The sequence below is a fragment of the Lytechinus variegatus genome, chromosome 1 (genome assembly GCF_018143015.1).
Source record: "Lytechinus variegatus isolate NC3 chromosome 1, Lvar_3.0, whole genome shotgun sequence".
Lineage (NCBI taxonomy): Eukaryota > Metazoa > Echinodermata > Echinoidea > Temnopleuroida > Toxopneustidae > Lytechinus > Lytechinus variegatus.
This window is the reverse complement of record NC_054740.1, coordinates 12,610,836-12,627,063: the sequence shown is the minus strand read 5'-3', so window position 1 is coordinate 12,627,063 and position 16,228 is coordinate 12,610,836. Positions and strand designations below refer to the sequence as shown.

The 16,228-nt window shown below is 36.7% G+C and overlaps 1 protein-coding gene across 1 annotated transcript; it reads right to left on the bottom strand.

Annotated features, from left to right (window-relative positions):
• Window positions 1-975: 975 nt before the first annotated feature.
• On the bottom strand, window positions 976-6,581 carry LOC121431277 (cytochrome b-c1 complex subunit 8-like). Its single transcript, XM_041628823.1, has 3 exons — window positions 6,475-6,581; window positions 2,537-2,737; window positions 976-1,728 (listed from the first exon to the last, which is right to left on the bottom strand). The coding sequence occupies exons 2-3, from the start codon at window positions 2,688-2,690 to the stop codon at window positions 1,634-1,636; spliced, it is 249 nt and encodes an 82-aa protein (XP_041484757.1). The 5' UTR covers window positions 2,691-2,737; window positions 6,475-6,581; the 3' UTR covers window positions 976-1,633.
• Between the last annotated feature and the right edge of the window lie 9,647 nt (window positions 6,582-16,228).

The following is a 16,228-nucleotide window of genomic DNA, read 5'->3' as shown; positions in this document are numbered from 1 at the left end:
ATCAAATAGTTTTTTTTTTGGGGGGAGGATGCGACTGCCCTCCCCCTTTGGTACCATCCTTTTCCACACCTATCATGTTTTGCCTAAATGTGGATATTTTTGTCATTCTGATTTCATCCATATCATTGGAAAAGTCATTAATTTTACAACCATAAACAGTTCCCAATTGTATGAACATCAGCTAGTCTAATTTTAGACGGTGAGCCAAGGGTGTTTTCTGTCTCAAATCGTTTCAGTTGAAACTTGAGGTGTGATACATTGAAAAAAAAATACCTTGATTGGAAAAGGCTTATCCCCGCAGTCAACGTATGCAATTTAGCAAAACATGTAAATTTAGAACTCCGGTTTCATCATGCTATCTCACATTTGTACGAGCCGCACATATGCCATACTCACTGAAATAGTACAGCGGCGAAATGCGAGCGGGACGTCCTCTCTCAATTTTCATCATCTCTTCAATTTGTCGCTTACTCAGTCTGTATCTTCTGATTTACCTTCCTGTTTCTCTCTCTCTCTGGCTCATCTCTCTTACTCTCTCTACAATATTTTATATATTTCTTTCTGTTACTTCCTCTTTTTCTTCTGCAAAACGCATCTTCTTTTTTCATACTTTTTGATATTTAAGTAGAGTAATATGCATTTTTTTCTTACAGGACATCTATTATGTGAACACTATTGAAACAATTCAGAATTCCTGCTTTCATGACTTGTTTTTTATAAAATATTTCGAATTCATACAAAATTTGAAATCCCCATAGCAATAAAATGATTAATTTTTTTTTTTACTTTTAGATAAATTTACTACTGTTTTTCTGAGTTAGTTCAATCTTTCACGTATCTGCTTCTTCCTTTCTCCCCTTTTAATTAAACCGAATTTCCATTTGACATAGATTCCCCTTGAAGTAATTAGTGTTCTTTGTGTAGACACTGGTTTATATTCTACTGTAAATGAGACTAATCATGGAAACAAAATTATCAGTTTTCAAATGTGAACAAACATTTAATATGTCTCAATAATTTACAAACAACTGCATATATCTTTCAAACTTATTTGTGGCAAAAAACACGTGCACAATGTGTCACTCATATAGTCATATCCCTTTAATGTATCCAGACACCAATCAGCAATGTGTCAAATTTCATGATATAACCAAAGTGATCATTTGAGAGCAAATGATTTTTGCCTGAAGCACTGTTCAATGATTGTAGTGGATCATACATTCAGATCATCATAATGGTCACCAAAATTAAATGGCAGACGATAATGAACGGTCAGACACCAAATACAGTGTATTGTGAATTTTATACCATATTTATGCTTGAACAAAAAAATCCATGAATAACTTAGTCTTCCCAATTATGTTACTAAAATATTGCTTCTCAAATTGGTGATGTTCTAATTTAGGTCACTATTATTTACAGTGATAACACGTTTCAATGATATATCATTTTTCAATAGTCCTTATAGCTTCTTTCATGATGAAAAAGGGTAATGCTGATCCTTAACATCAAGATAGATGAACATCAAGGCAGATCAGGAAACCGCTTCAGGTTGTAAATGATCATAAGGTGAAAGCACCATGAGAGAGCTTATAAGGGTCCTGTAGGGTGTTGAATATTGAAATGGTAGACTCTATGAATCATTGGCGAATTCTGCGAGGTTCTTTCGTTTCGACCTGGCATTTTCTGCGTTTCCCCAGGAGTAGATCAAGTAAGCCACCACAAATGCTGCACATAAAGATAAAAATAAGGAAATGAAAATGAAACATATTTCAATTTCATTGTCCATTCATTCATTGATTTATGACATCTTATCTTTATTTTTTTTCCTAAGAATCAGACTCATTTTTTAAACATTGAAATTTTCCCAAAACCGATTATGCATACATGTAAAGTAATAAGACATGCACTTTTGATGCATATTGAACACTGAAAGAATATGACAATAAACATATTACAATTCATAATAGAATAAAAGAAATGAATTAGCAAATAAATCACCATTGAAAGATAAAGAAGTGAAATGAAATACAGCTGAAAAAACAATATTGTAAGAAAGAATTACAGAAACAATGGCTGATCATTAAAAGAAACAGTGTTGGGTTAGTCCAACAGCTGGCCTGTGATACATGTACATCTTTGTTTACTAATACATGTAGTATTGCAATTTAAGCATTGATTCAAAGGATAACTTTATATACCTTGATCATTTTCATAAACTGAGGTATCATATTACAGAGCAGATCTTCAACTTTTAAGACATGCAATTAGATTTCTGAAATTCAGATACTGCTCCCATCAAATTTCTTTTTGGAATCCTTTCTTCAAATTCTTTTGCTCACTAATGCGTAAGCTTTATAATCAGATAAACTTTAAAGAGTTGATTCTAAGCTTTGCGATAATGGGTCATACATCTATTATATTTGTGATTAAGTTATGCTAAAGCATTGCTACTTTTGGGGTTCCATTTTTTTTGGGATGCACTGTATATGAACAGGGTAGCTACAGAGTTTGTGGAACGAGATGGAATACTCACGTGGTGTGACGATGAAGACCTTTGACCTGAATCTCCTGAAGAAATTGGGCAAGCCTCTGCTGAAGGCGCCAGCAAATGCCTTCTGCTCGTGTGGAGAGAGGGTGTACGTGATCACTCCGCTGAACTTGGCCAGGTTTCCGAACTTGAACCCCATTATTGATGATGTTTGTACAACAGTTCCTGGACCTGGAGGATGGAAGACTGCACAAGGAAGAAAAATAGACGAGAGAAAAAGAAAGTTGAGTTGGGAGAGTGAGAACAATTGTAAAATTAATCTTCTAATAATGCTCTCCTTCCCAAGTTTTCAGCCAACGATAAACTTAAAGTACATGTAGAATCATCATACATGTATGGATATTGTTGTCATGCACATTAATAAATTACCTTTGAAAAGAATGTATTAAATATCAAATTTCATGAAAAATCCTCATATTGACAGATTTTTGTCAGGATATGGTCCAACTTTCATTAAAATTCTTATGAATGTATTTTGATCTAGAGCTAAATGATACCTCACCAGACGGTGGCAGATCTAAAGGGGGGGGGAGGTGTTCAAACCCCCACCTTGGGTTCCCTAAAATATGGGGAAAAAAGTGTGGGATCATATTCCAACAACCCTTCCCTGTTTGCAAGAGTCGCACAAGGAGAACAGTGGCAAATCTGCAATCAGCTCATGTTTATTGTGTCACACCATCTTGTCAACCCCATCCCCCCTTCTCCTCATTGTCATGTGAAACAAAATTGTATTCCAACCTGAGCATGTGGAATTACTATTATTTCAACAGTTATGGTTCGGTCAAGTTGGTCCGTATTCAATATTTTGTTAATTTGTTTACAGATTTGACAATATATTGTCAAGTTGTAAAAAATTGAATATACATGTATAATTCTAATAAAAAACAATAGAAATAGTGATTGAGGGACATCATCATCTCTCTTATTTGCATATCACTGTTTTGAGAAAAATAAGCAAAATTTCTTATTTCACATCAGATTTTGATGAAATTTTCACAGCACCATTATGCTTGATTTTTCTTAAAGGTCAAGTCAACCTCAGAAATATTTTGATTTGAATCAATAGAGAAAAATCAGACAAGCACATTGCTGAAGATTTCATCAAAATTATACAATATTTCATTTTTTACGAATTTGACGATTGGGACCTCCTAGCCTGAAGCACAGAATGTTAAAATAATGGAATTCAACGTGTTCAGGGAAAAATTAACCTTCATTTAACATGACAATGACGAGAAAATCAAAATATTTCATATTTCAAACAATAAAAAACAAAAGAAATAGTGAGTGAATGACATCGTCGACTCTCTCATTTGGATGTAGCTGGCTCGTTCATATAACTGTTTTTGTGAAATGAAGTGAAACTTTGAAATGTCATAACTTTCTTATTTTACATCCGATTTTCATGAAATTTTCAGCGTTATGCTTGTTGAATTTTTCTCTTTTTATTCAAATCAAGTTTTTGTTGGGGTGGACTTGTCCTTTAATTGATTCCAGGGTTGAAAATAGATGGGACTGACAAGCGATTCCGCCCTTGTGTGCTTGGGAATCGCTCTTGCAATGGCCTAAAACTGCCTACATGTAGTACCAAATCGCTCCCGTCCAGTCTCCCATTTACATTTGTACGACTGCATAGTAGTCAGACAGCCAGGCCAGCGCAGCTGCAGTTTTTACTTTCATGCATCGGTGCATTCTGAGTTTTAAACTCTCAATATCTTGGGTACTATTTTTCAAAATGCTGCGCGGCACCAGAACCAGGTTTGGCAGTAACTTTGATAGTAACAAATTCCTTATATTGGATTTATTTTATAGATAACATTCTTAATTTGCAAGAAAATTAGCTCGTGAACTCTGAAAAAAATCACAAGTATTTTTATTCTAGAGTAATTCTTGGCACCTCCACCTCTTAGATCTGAACTAGCCACTTGGTGCTCTGGAAATATGGTGCAGATCCTAGAATTTTAAGACTGAAATTAGGATTTTTCGTGGGGATTTCTGGTAACAGTCATTGGTGCTAATGCAGTTTCAAACCCGCCTGTGTTGCAGCGATGATTGACTGTGAGCTGCCGTGTTGCAATGATGATTGAGAGTTGTGCTGTGTTCAGTGGCTGTGGCCTGCGCTGGCGTAGGCATAGCTTAGCTTGAGAAATAGTTGACATGTTGATGTTACATGTAGCTGTCAGGCTGTGATGCATTCAATATTTCATAAAATAATTTTCAAGGAAGTTTTATAAAAAAAAGTAATTATGAAAAGGATTCCTCTGAATACGAATCCTCTTCAAATTTGATTGTTAAACTTCATCCTAAGTTAGAACGTCATCCAGTGAATTCGATATACGAGATACAAACAATAAACATTACATGTAGATCTATATGTAAATGAACAATAATTTTCAATAATTGATAACAATGAAGAAAAAATTAATAGCAATTACAAATAAACAAAACATTAAAATGAATTTAATGTTAAAACAAGCAAGACAAACTGCAATGCAAAACCATTCACTGAATCATGAAAATAAATGGCTCTCGAAAGCAGAAAATGGCTCTGGCAAAATGAAAAATGTTTTTTTTTTCATAATCCCCAAAATGGAAAACTAATTAATTTCAACAAACACTGATCGATTCAAATAAAAAAAACTTCTGGGGTGGACTTGACCTTTAAGTGCCTGAATTGCGCGTCTTTAAACCAAAATGTATCATGTATCCACCCTCCACACACGTTTAGATCTCTAGTTATTTTTAAAGAATGGCAGTTTAACTTTAATTAGGCCTACTTTAACTTAACTTAGTAACCTTCGATCAAAGGAATGATCGGAAGCAGTACACTACAGGTAGGGTGTCTGAAGCCACACTGGTGTCAGCATAAAACAGGCTGATTTAGGGGAAAATATGGCACATATTTTTCGGGATGTTCAGGCTACTAGAAAAATGTGATCTGAATTGATTATTAACTTGTGTTTGGCATGTATGGAAAGAAAAAATTCAGGGGCTTCTTTTGACAGTAAGGACAAGTTTATATGATCATTCTAAATAAGGATTTAGAGATAAATTTCAAACCCTTATTTTTGAGTGTGTTGAGATTGCCATTTCCCCATGCGTTTTCTATGGGAAAATGAAATTTCTGTTTTGCACAATTTTTTCACTTTGTCGCAATTTTTCATTGTGATCTGGTTTCCAAATCTTTATAAAAATCATACCATCAGAAAGAGCATAAAAAATCCTATTTGACTCTTTATGGACAAGTTTTTGGCATTAATACTAAATTTATAACAGCTCTCGGAAGCTAAAAATTTGGATTTGTGTGTGTCCATTTCTTAACTACACAGTCTATGGCAGAAAAATGCTGAAAATTGACCTAATTTCATTCTTCTTTTTTGCAGCCAATAATTGGATTTTTTTCAAAAATGTTACATTTCTGTAAGTCTGAAGGTCATTTCTCTTCAAATTCACAAAGAAAATGTGATATTTTCTTGAAATAAGAAAAATAATTTTTTTCTCCAGACACCCTACTAGTACTACAGGATCAGGACTACCTATTTCTTCCGTACAGCGATGATGATCATGATGATGAAAGCCAAGACGGACAAACGATACACACAACAACAAAACGGCCAACACAAAAGCCACCGAATATTCACAGAACTTGACCCTTGACTCGAGTGCTTAAATTAATTCAAACACCGGGTTCATACAATACAGCAAAATACACGAATGGGACCAGGCATGCCTGGACTCTGGAGGCAGTCGAATTATACAACTAGCATCGTATCGTCCATATTTACGATATCCATGAAATTTGCAATAATTTGAAGGCAAAATTCCAAGGTAGAATTCTCTATAATAAATAAAGCATTCGAAAAACGTTCATAACATTCGCATTTTTATAAAGATAACAATTTCGAATTAGAAAGTTTACTAACCTGTCTTGGCCTACTCAGATTTTAACTTCCCAACATGCAACACCGGAATAGTATGGTACGTCACATAATTACGTCATTATCTCAGCAGTGCAATGCTAGTGCAGCCGGCCGGTGGAAAAAATTAGCTTAGAAAAAGGAAAGGGGCGGACTCTGAGCCGGGAGATCAGGGGACAGATGAAAAAGAGAAAGGGAGATAGGAAAAATTAAAGAAAGAGGAAATGAAAAAAAGAAGGGAAATGGAGAGGGAAAGAAAATAAATGGGAACAGAAGAGAATCTAAATAAGAAATCAAAATCCAGGGGAAATAGTTCTGTTCTTTCTCTCTCTCCCTCTCTTTTTATTATTTTCATTTAATTCATCATGTTCTGCCCCATATTGTAACTATAAAAATGTATAAAAAAATGGGATGATTCTCTTTTAAGGATAGGCCTACGGAGTACGGTGGCGTACCCGTAGGATTTTCCACAGGGGGGGGGGGGCACATTCGTCCCCAAAAAAATTTGGTGAGCAAAAAAAAGGTCTTCAACCATAAATATAGGATTTCGTACCAGAAAAAAAAATTGTCTAGCAAAAAAAAAGGTTTCAAGCTCGCCGGGGGAGGGGCAGGGATACGTTCCTTGCATGGGTTGTGACTGGTCAGGGGGGGGGGAGACTGCCCCCGTAGGTACGCTAGTGGGCGTTTATTTACCTTGGAATTTACCTTGGAAGTAGGCATAAAGTTATACACAACTTATTTGCCCCTCTGTATCTAAACGTTGATACCTAAAACTTATTTGGCGTTGAGTGGTATGGGTAGAGCATGGACAAAGAAAATTTTCATCTGGACTGTATGATGTTCAGGGACGTTTAAGTTCCACACCTTTTCCAAACGTGATTTGTGTCCTTGTGTTCTCTCTGATCTAGACAGTGTAAAGAATTGGTATGCATAGAAGTCGTCAATACCAGGTCACTCCCGACCTTTCGTTTTAGGACGCGAACGCTAATTTACAACGGTAGTTGATTTTGGAAGAGACTTTTTGGGCCCGTCGTAAAACTCTAGCCGGCAATGCAAATTGTGTGACATGAGATTTTTTTTTTCGTTTCGCATCTGCGACGGAAACGTTCAATATGCGTTTCGTGTGCAAAATTCTGGTTGCTACTATGGTAACAGCGATATATCCGATTGAGGACGACTTTCCAAAGCCACATTTGATTCCTCCTAGAGCTCGAGAGGCCGCCCGGGGGGCCCACTTCCATTGATTAGTGGATACCAAGAGCAACCACGCGTAAAAGGGGACAGAGTGGGCAAGTACATTACGTATAGACCTATGTAGCGTTATAAGGGTGTCAAAACGATGTTTAAAATGCTGAAAGAGGGATACTGACATATCCAATACTTGTAGGGTGTCACAATCCAAATACTAATTAAGAGATGCATTTTCATAATATGAAAAAGACTTAATTCCACTGTTTTGTGTGCTTTTCGAAACTCCATTGTCGCGCCTGGTATCCACTCATCAATGGAAGTGGTCCCCCCGGAATTTGAATCTAATCCCCATTTCTGGGGAATGTAAAACATAATGCCCCTCACATCGTGTGCTAGAGGCATATCGTTTGTGTAGAAGGCGTACACAATAGAACAAAGAAACCCGTTAGCTCAAACCATGGACCCTATAGGGTCCGTGCTTAAACGTATTGTACATGTATATGCTGTGTACAGAAATGGTTTTGGCTAGAGAGGTTGATCTGACCCATGAAATCAATTGCCAGTGATCCACCAATAATCCACATTAAATGCAATATCGATTCGATGGACTGTAATGATCTATATCTAAGCGTTCATTCAGTAAGTTTTTCCTCATTCAATATGTACTCGATCTGTTTGAAAAACCACTTTCTTATCCATGTCATAATCTATTTTAGGTCCTGCATTTCGAATATCTCCAGCCATCAGTCATAATATACATGTATGTATAGTGCGGGTGTCGCGGGAAAGGATTTTGCACACGAAAAGCAGATCTGTAGGGCCTGTAACCCCCCTGTAACACAAAGTTTAGCATTGATCGTACAGCAGTTTTCTACGTTTGATTCTATTGACTATAATGTACAATCAATCTTAAAAATCAAGTGTATGATTAAGCGATAACTTTTGTGTAAGGGGACCCCAAAATTAGCGTCGGTGAAGATTGCGAAAGGTCCCAACTAATTTAAAGATCTGCAACATGTCTGATCGGTGTCTCCTATAGGCAAGTGTAGGCAGTTTCAGGCTTTGGAGGCGTGCAGGGTATGACTTAAAATTTCAGCTAATTGCACCCCAATCGTGCGCACTATTTTGTTTGATATGAGAAACATATCATTGGTCTATAATTACAATAAAAACGTAACTTAGTATATAGAAATTTTCAGCAGCATCGCGACAAATTCGAATGGTGCTTGAAATGCCGAGTTTTCAGGTCAGTAGGCCTATATGTAAACAAAAATCGAGCTCGCACTACCCGCTCGCATGATTTTGTTTAGTGCTGACATTATTCCTGAATTCATGCGGTGCTTTGAAATGTCCTTTGCTTTTAGGTCAATACATTGAATAAATTCAATTTCCGCTTATAAATTCAAAGGTGCTTAAATACTATTTCCCATTTTTCGCACATATATACAAAACATCATCTTCATACTTTTTTTTTACTTTCCCTCGTTCAGAGGTACTTTATTCTTCACATTCTTTTCCAATTTCATCAATTTATTTCGAGACATAAACAAATTAACCGAAGTAAACCTGCCATCTTGAATCCAGTGAACAATTTCGTTTCGTTAATAGGAATTTTCCTTTCATCCATGAATTGCACAGAATTCTTTATCTTTATCCTAAATTTGGCAGCAGGATTACATTCTAATATGATGTGAACAGAAGTTTCTTCTGCTTCTCAGGACATTACAAGACGTTAAAATTCAATTCCATGAATTAAATTTAAAGGGCAACCATAATTGTGAAAATTTTTCAAGTTACATTTTCGAATCTTGTTATATTTATAAATACTTCAGTCTGGAATAAAAGCGTTTTGCCATTGAACAATTTAGCGGTAATTCTAATTTAAATTGCTATTTGCATATTGTGAAAATTTGCGGATCGAACTTTTTTATGCGTTACAAATAAAACATAAAAATCTTTTTGTTTTCATGTTCTTTAAGTTAACAATATCTCCTCCACTAATTTAAAAAAGATCTTCTGGAAGCTTAGGGGATGGGTGTCATACTTCTTAGTCTACTCAGCTAGGACAGCTCTTTTCAGCATTGAATATTCAAATTCGATTAAAAGTGATTTGCATGCTACTATTAATCTTAGGTAGGTTTCCACGCATGATAACCTATATAATATAGTGAACATACAAGATGCTGTGGTGGGACCACCAATTGAAAACAAACAAGCTTCTAACTTTCTTTATATGACTGTTATGCCATATAATATTTCATCGTTTATACTATTTATATTGTGATATTCATAAAGTAAAACAGTGCTTGAAATGTCCCGTTTTCAGGTCAGTACATAAAACTAAAATCAGCTTACGCTTCGCGCTCGCACTTATTTTTGTTTAGTGATAGGCTTGTACATGATCTTCTCCACTTAGTCAAACGGTGTTTGAAAATAATGTCTTTTGGCAGGTAAGAATATGACACAAACAAGCTCGCGCTGCGCGCTGCATTTTTTTTAATTTGATAAACATATATGAAACATTTTCATGAATTCAATCGGTTCTTAAAATGTCCCGTTTTCATGACAGTATATATCAAAAGAGGGCATTTTACAATGAATCTTATACTGCAACTCTTTTCGGATTGTGACTTGACCTCAGGAATCAATCATTCCATACATAATATATGGCACAAATCAAATCTTCATCTGCATTACCAATATACGGAAAAGAAAGTCCTGTATGTCTTCCGGTCACTTCTTGGGAAATTACAGACGAATCAACTATCACGGCACGCTAGAGAGTTGGATCGTGCAGTGCAGCTACATAATCATATAATTTTTTGGACCATCAGTAAATGTCGAATGATCTTTTACAGATATACTCCCTCTGACTAAGGTCTGGAAGATTGTTGTTCCAGTCGTTGACAACTCTTTTGCTGAAAGAGTGCCCTCTGAGGTCGAGTCTGCAATGTTGCTTGAAGATTTTCAGTGACACGTACGTTTTGTGGGCTAATCTTAGAGTATGGCCAGGCTGCGTGGTCACCGTATAAGCTGGGTGAGCAGAGGCGGTTAGAAAGTGTCCAACGTAGAGCTACTAAATTGATCCCAGGTATTAAGCACCTATCATACTCTGAACGTCTTCGCCTCCTGAAATTGCCATCACTCAGTCATCGACGTAAAAGAGGTGACATGATTGATGTGTACAAATATCTGCATGGTTACTATGATCATGGACCTATCCATGCTATGATTCAAGTTCTGAACTTTTCTATCTGAGACAAGGTGGTAAAACGCGAGGTCATTCCTTAAAGCTAGAGAAAAGATATTCGCGTCTTGATGTGCGTAAGTTTTTCTTTGCTAACCGAGTGATAGATGTGTGGAACAGTCTCCCAGAAGATGTAGTTACTGCTTGTTCAGTGATTGCTTTTAAGAATAGACTGGATAAGCATTGGGAGAAGATTGCCTATGACTTTGAGTAATTTTCGTTTCTTGTGTGTTTCCATGGGATTTTTCACTGTCTAAGATACCCCTGCCACCCCTCCATGCCAACATAAGTAGCGCATCTAATTTTGTCTGAAGGAGAGCAACAATAGACATTTCTACTTTGATCGATGAACAGGCTTCGTCCTACAACATCGTTGGAGTAAACTAAACTAAACTAAACTAATTAATACATCGTGAAAACATTGACAAAAGTCATTAAGCCTACCATGAGTGGGTCTATGATGCACTGATATCATCCTTGTCCTTATCTTACATCACAGCAAAGGATGTCTCCTTATCATCCAAGCGTAAACATTTACCACATAAAATTGGTATTGACTTTTTATTTCAAATTGACAATTTTTAGATTTGTTCCTGACTCAGTCGGTAGAGAACCACCTGTAAGTTTAAACCGGCGTTCTCTCTTTGATGATGGTTCAACACTTATACAACACCTTTGGTTTTGCTTTATTTCCAATTCGTTCAATTGCCAACTAATGTCCTTTGGTCTACCATCAGTTCGTCCACAATATCCACATGGTCTAATTGCCGATTCGTCCACTCACTATTTCGTCTATAACCAGTTGGTCAAAATGGCCATTTAGTCCTTATACCATTTAGTCTAATTGGACTTCGTGGTTATTGTGCTAATGAATGAAAATGAAATGGACAGACCAACTGGTTATTAGACAAATGGTCATAGACGAAATGGTGATTACTACGACGTGATGATTGGCCCAAATGGTTATTAGACGAATGATTATATGAAATTTGATGGACGGAATGGGCATCATCATATGAATTGTGTTTTTTGTAAATGATTATTTTATAGCCGTTTTCAAATTCAGCACTGCTGCTACATTGAATCGCGTAATGCAGGCGAGACTGCCAGGGGCGCTCCATTTATTTCATTTTCTTTTTGACGATAAGCCATGCATAAATTCTTCTGTTAACCATGCCATTAGCGTATTTTAGCATCCACTCCACAGACACTTTCTGCAACGTTCACATTCTATTGAATATGTCCGTCAAATCACAATGGATAGATTAGAGGTCATTGCCGAAAGTTGGTGGACCGGGACAGCACATCGTCTTAAGATTCGGACCGGATAAAAATTGAAAATTATGACTGTCGTTTATCCAGAGTCCTGGGCGACACTGCTGTTTAGATTCACCGAATTCGACAAAGGCCGGCTGCTTTATTAATTATGGAGAGCTTATGACAAAAAGATTCTCTGCGTAATAGGAAGCGTCTGCGAAGTAATTGCTAAAATCGGAAGGCAATCCATAACAAATGGCAGGCCTCTGGCAGTCTCACCTGCATTACGCAATAGCAGAAGTGCTGACTTTCAAAACAACCCCGTGTAAGATATTTTTTTCAAAGAGAGAGAGAGAGAAAGAAAGAAAGAAAGAAAGGAAAGTTAGGAGAGAGGAACGTAATTATATCAAAGTTTGATAAATTATAATACCAGTAACTGATGATTTCAAATTTATCTTTACAATTCAAAGTCCTAACCAGGCGCGTAGCCAGGGGGGGCGGTGGGGGCGGTCGCCCCCCCAAAACGTCCCCAAAAAGAAAAAAAGAAGGGAAAAAAGAGAGGAGAAAAGAAAAAGGGAAGGGAGGAAAAGGAAGAAAGGTAGCTTTGTGTTTTTTCTTTTTATTCTTTATTTTTTTTTCAAAAGAGAAACTCCTTCACTCTTCTTGCTCTAAATTCATATATGAATTTTGCTTCAGCGCTGCGCGCGGTTAAATGACAATATTGAAGTTCTCCATTGTTCCCCCACCTCTTCTCTTACCCTGTTTTTCCACCTTAGCTATGTGCTTCTTGCCAGTTAAAGTTAAAATTGTATATATTAGGGCATGAATTTGAGTAAAGTTAGGCCGAAGTAAATATATGAAGTTATCTTTTTTTTTCAATTGATCGCGCAACTTCTGGTCTGGTCGGCTCCGAGCGGGTAAAATCTTTATATCAGTTTCTGCCGTCACCTCCATAAAGTCAGCTTCTCCCGCTTTTCGGCTCATTACTATAAACAACCATAATTTGGGGGCAAACAGGTTCCTAATTTAAAAAGAGGAAGGTATGGAATTCGTGTCGTATTAAATAAAAAAGTACAATATTTTTTTATCAAATTGTATTAAACTTCATGTCATTTCCCTGTATACATTCATCTCCTGTCCTGTTTTGCGCCCTTAGTTTGAAATTTTGAATGACACTTAAGCTTCTTTATATTCAAAATGAAGCGCTTCAGGATAAGTAAAAAAAAATAATCATCCTTCATTATATAGATAGATAATTTCAATAAATCACAGAAGTTTCAATTTTATGCGCACTATTTTCCTTGTAATGAAGGTCAATAATCTTAGAAAATCAATTGATTAAGAGACGATTGGGTATTAGAGATATTTACATTTGATGAAACGTCCGCCCTTTGAAATTTTAGAGTTTCATTGCTCTGCGCGGGGAGGAATATCTTCCTCTACCAATCTTCTCCTCTGTTTTGCGAGTTAAAAATATGCACTGATGCTAAATTGTTTGTAATCAAATCTGATCTTTCCAAAGAAAGTTTCAATATATCTTTGAGAATACCCTTTTCGGGACCCTTTTTATGGCAAGAAAAATTGATAAAACACTTTAGCTTCCGCGCTTCGCGCGGAGTTATTATCATTTTAATTTCCTCCATTGTATACCTCTTTTGTGTGTTCACAAACACTTTTGAAAACAAGGTTCAAAATCGCAATATAGTCAACCGAATTGGAGGTACTAGAGACAAGAGAAACGGCTCCTTTTCATTTTAATTTATGAAACACTAAAAGCTTCGCGATTCGCGCGGGAGGGGGAAACTCCTCTCCCTGCACCCACCCCCTAGGGAGCGCGCTTCGCGCGCTCTGTAAGTGTTGGCACGCTTCGCGTGCATTTACCGCCCCCTCCAAAATGAAATCCTGCATGGCTACGCGGTTGGTCCTAACCGACTTTGCTTATTTTGTAAAAAGATATTAGTTTATTGACACGCATAATGACCGTAGACCTTCGTTGCCTAGAGAACAAAAATTACAGTCATCCATTTGTTGATAATATAGAAACCATTATAGGGCTCTTACTTTCAATTTTTTCTTTAAATTGCTCGTGTGGGCGAATCGTGGTTTAGTGGTTCTGACTATCGCCATTCAAACATAGGATCGTCGGTTCGAATCCTAGCCATGGCGTGTTTTCCTTCAGTAAGAAATTTATCCATACTGTGCTGCACTCGACCCAGGTGAAGTGAATGGGCAGGATTAATCAATGCAATCAGTGAGCCATGGGCGAAAATCCCAGGAAGGACAGAGGGACGTGTCCCCCGCTACTCAAATAGTAGGGGGGGGACACAATTATGTCCCCCTACTATTTTGTGGTCTTTTATGATTTATTTTCAAATTTATTTTCGTCCGAAATGACCTTAAATTTTGGGTGATAACCCTTTTTTTTGCTTGTCAAATTTTCCGGCCCCTTGTCCCCCCTACCTTTTGGGAGAGATTTCCGCCCCTGCAGTGAGCGCCGGTGAAGGTAGCTCAAGCTAAAGCCAGAGTGATAGCAGCACTTTTATCCTCACTCAAAAAAGCGCTTTATAAATCCATCTATTATTGATATTATTATCATTATTATGATTATCATTAATATTGTCATTGTTTATCAAAGTGCAAAAACCTTAACTTTAGTTAAATTTTTGATATTGATACAAAGATCATTGACCCGAATGGCCTTTGCATGGCTTGGATCGTTTGACTTGCATGGCATACCCTTAAACACTCTCACTGAATAAACTTAACCCAATATTGTGCAGAAAGGGAACATGCATGTCTGCTGGCGGGTATTTTTACCCCATATTGGGCTAATTAAATTCAACATTGCGTAAAATTTACAACATATTGGGTTTTACCCAACCAAAAAGCATGTTCCCATTTTACCCAATACTGGGTAAACTTTTTTTAATGAACGAACACGTCTCATGGAATATGTCCAAACACTTGCAAAGTTATGGTGATATTTTTATAAACCTTGGTTAAGATTTCAATTATGATACCAACAACAACGTCAAAAATCATTGACCATAAAATTACTTTGACCTTCGTCATGTGACCTGCAAATTCCTGCAAGATTACAATCCTTGATTAGCCTTATGTCCAAGTTTCATGAAATAGTTTAATATCAGTTTTAATTAATTATGACATTTTCAAAAACCTTGGTTAAGATTTTAATGTTGACGACACCGCTGCCATCGCAAAACGGTGCATACAGTTTTGCCATGCATGATGGGGCATTTATTATTTTGATTAATCTACAAATTAAATGCAAGCACTATTTCAAAGAATCCGAACATTCGTTTTCATTCCTTGGTTGTTTTGAGTAGGGTATCGAATTAAAGAGAAAATATGAAACTTTTGAGAGACATAATTTTCTTTTGCAATTCAAAGTGCCTTTTTTCGTATTCAGTTTGGTTTTACTCACTCATGTGTGAATAAGGAATCATTCAAGTTCTATGCAAGGGGAAATTCTATGCGGTATGATTATGTGTCATTGGCATTGTGATTTAGTTGTAATGAATCTCTAATAATTGTCGTGTTTTTTTTTTTTGGGGGGGGGATGCACTGACAATGAATATTTCTTAACTTAATGGCTTATAATGACCCTCATGAAGAGTGAACATTTTAGTTACGACTAGCAGATATAGTCTCTAGTAGTATAGGTTACACTCCTTACGAAACGAATGCAATTTAAGAATGGAACAAATACAAAATATAACAAGACTCACCATAATGATTGCTTTTATTTCCATGGCTTCAAAGAATACATCCAGTTTGCTCCGCTCTGAATTCCACATACTAATCAAATGACCAACTTGAACCCTGGGTTTAAGACCATACCCTGCCCATATTCCAACCCTAACCCTACCTACATCTAAGACGAAATTAAGTCTGGTGCGATTGTTGCAGGTCTAGAGCAAATATCGTGTCATAATCCAGGTTGCCCATTTATATAATATATATATTTTCTGGGGATATGACATGGTAAACATGGTAAAGGACCGCATATAAAGTGTGACAGGTACGTATTACCAAATGTATTAA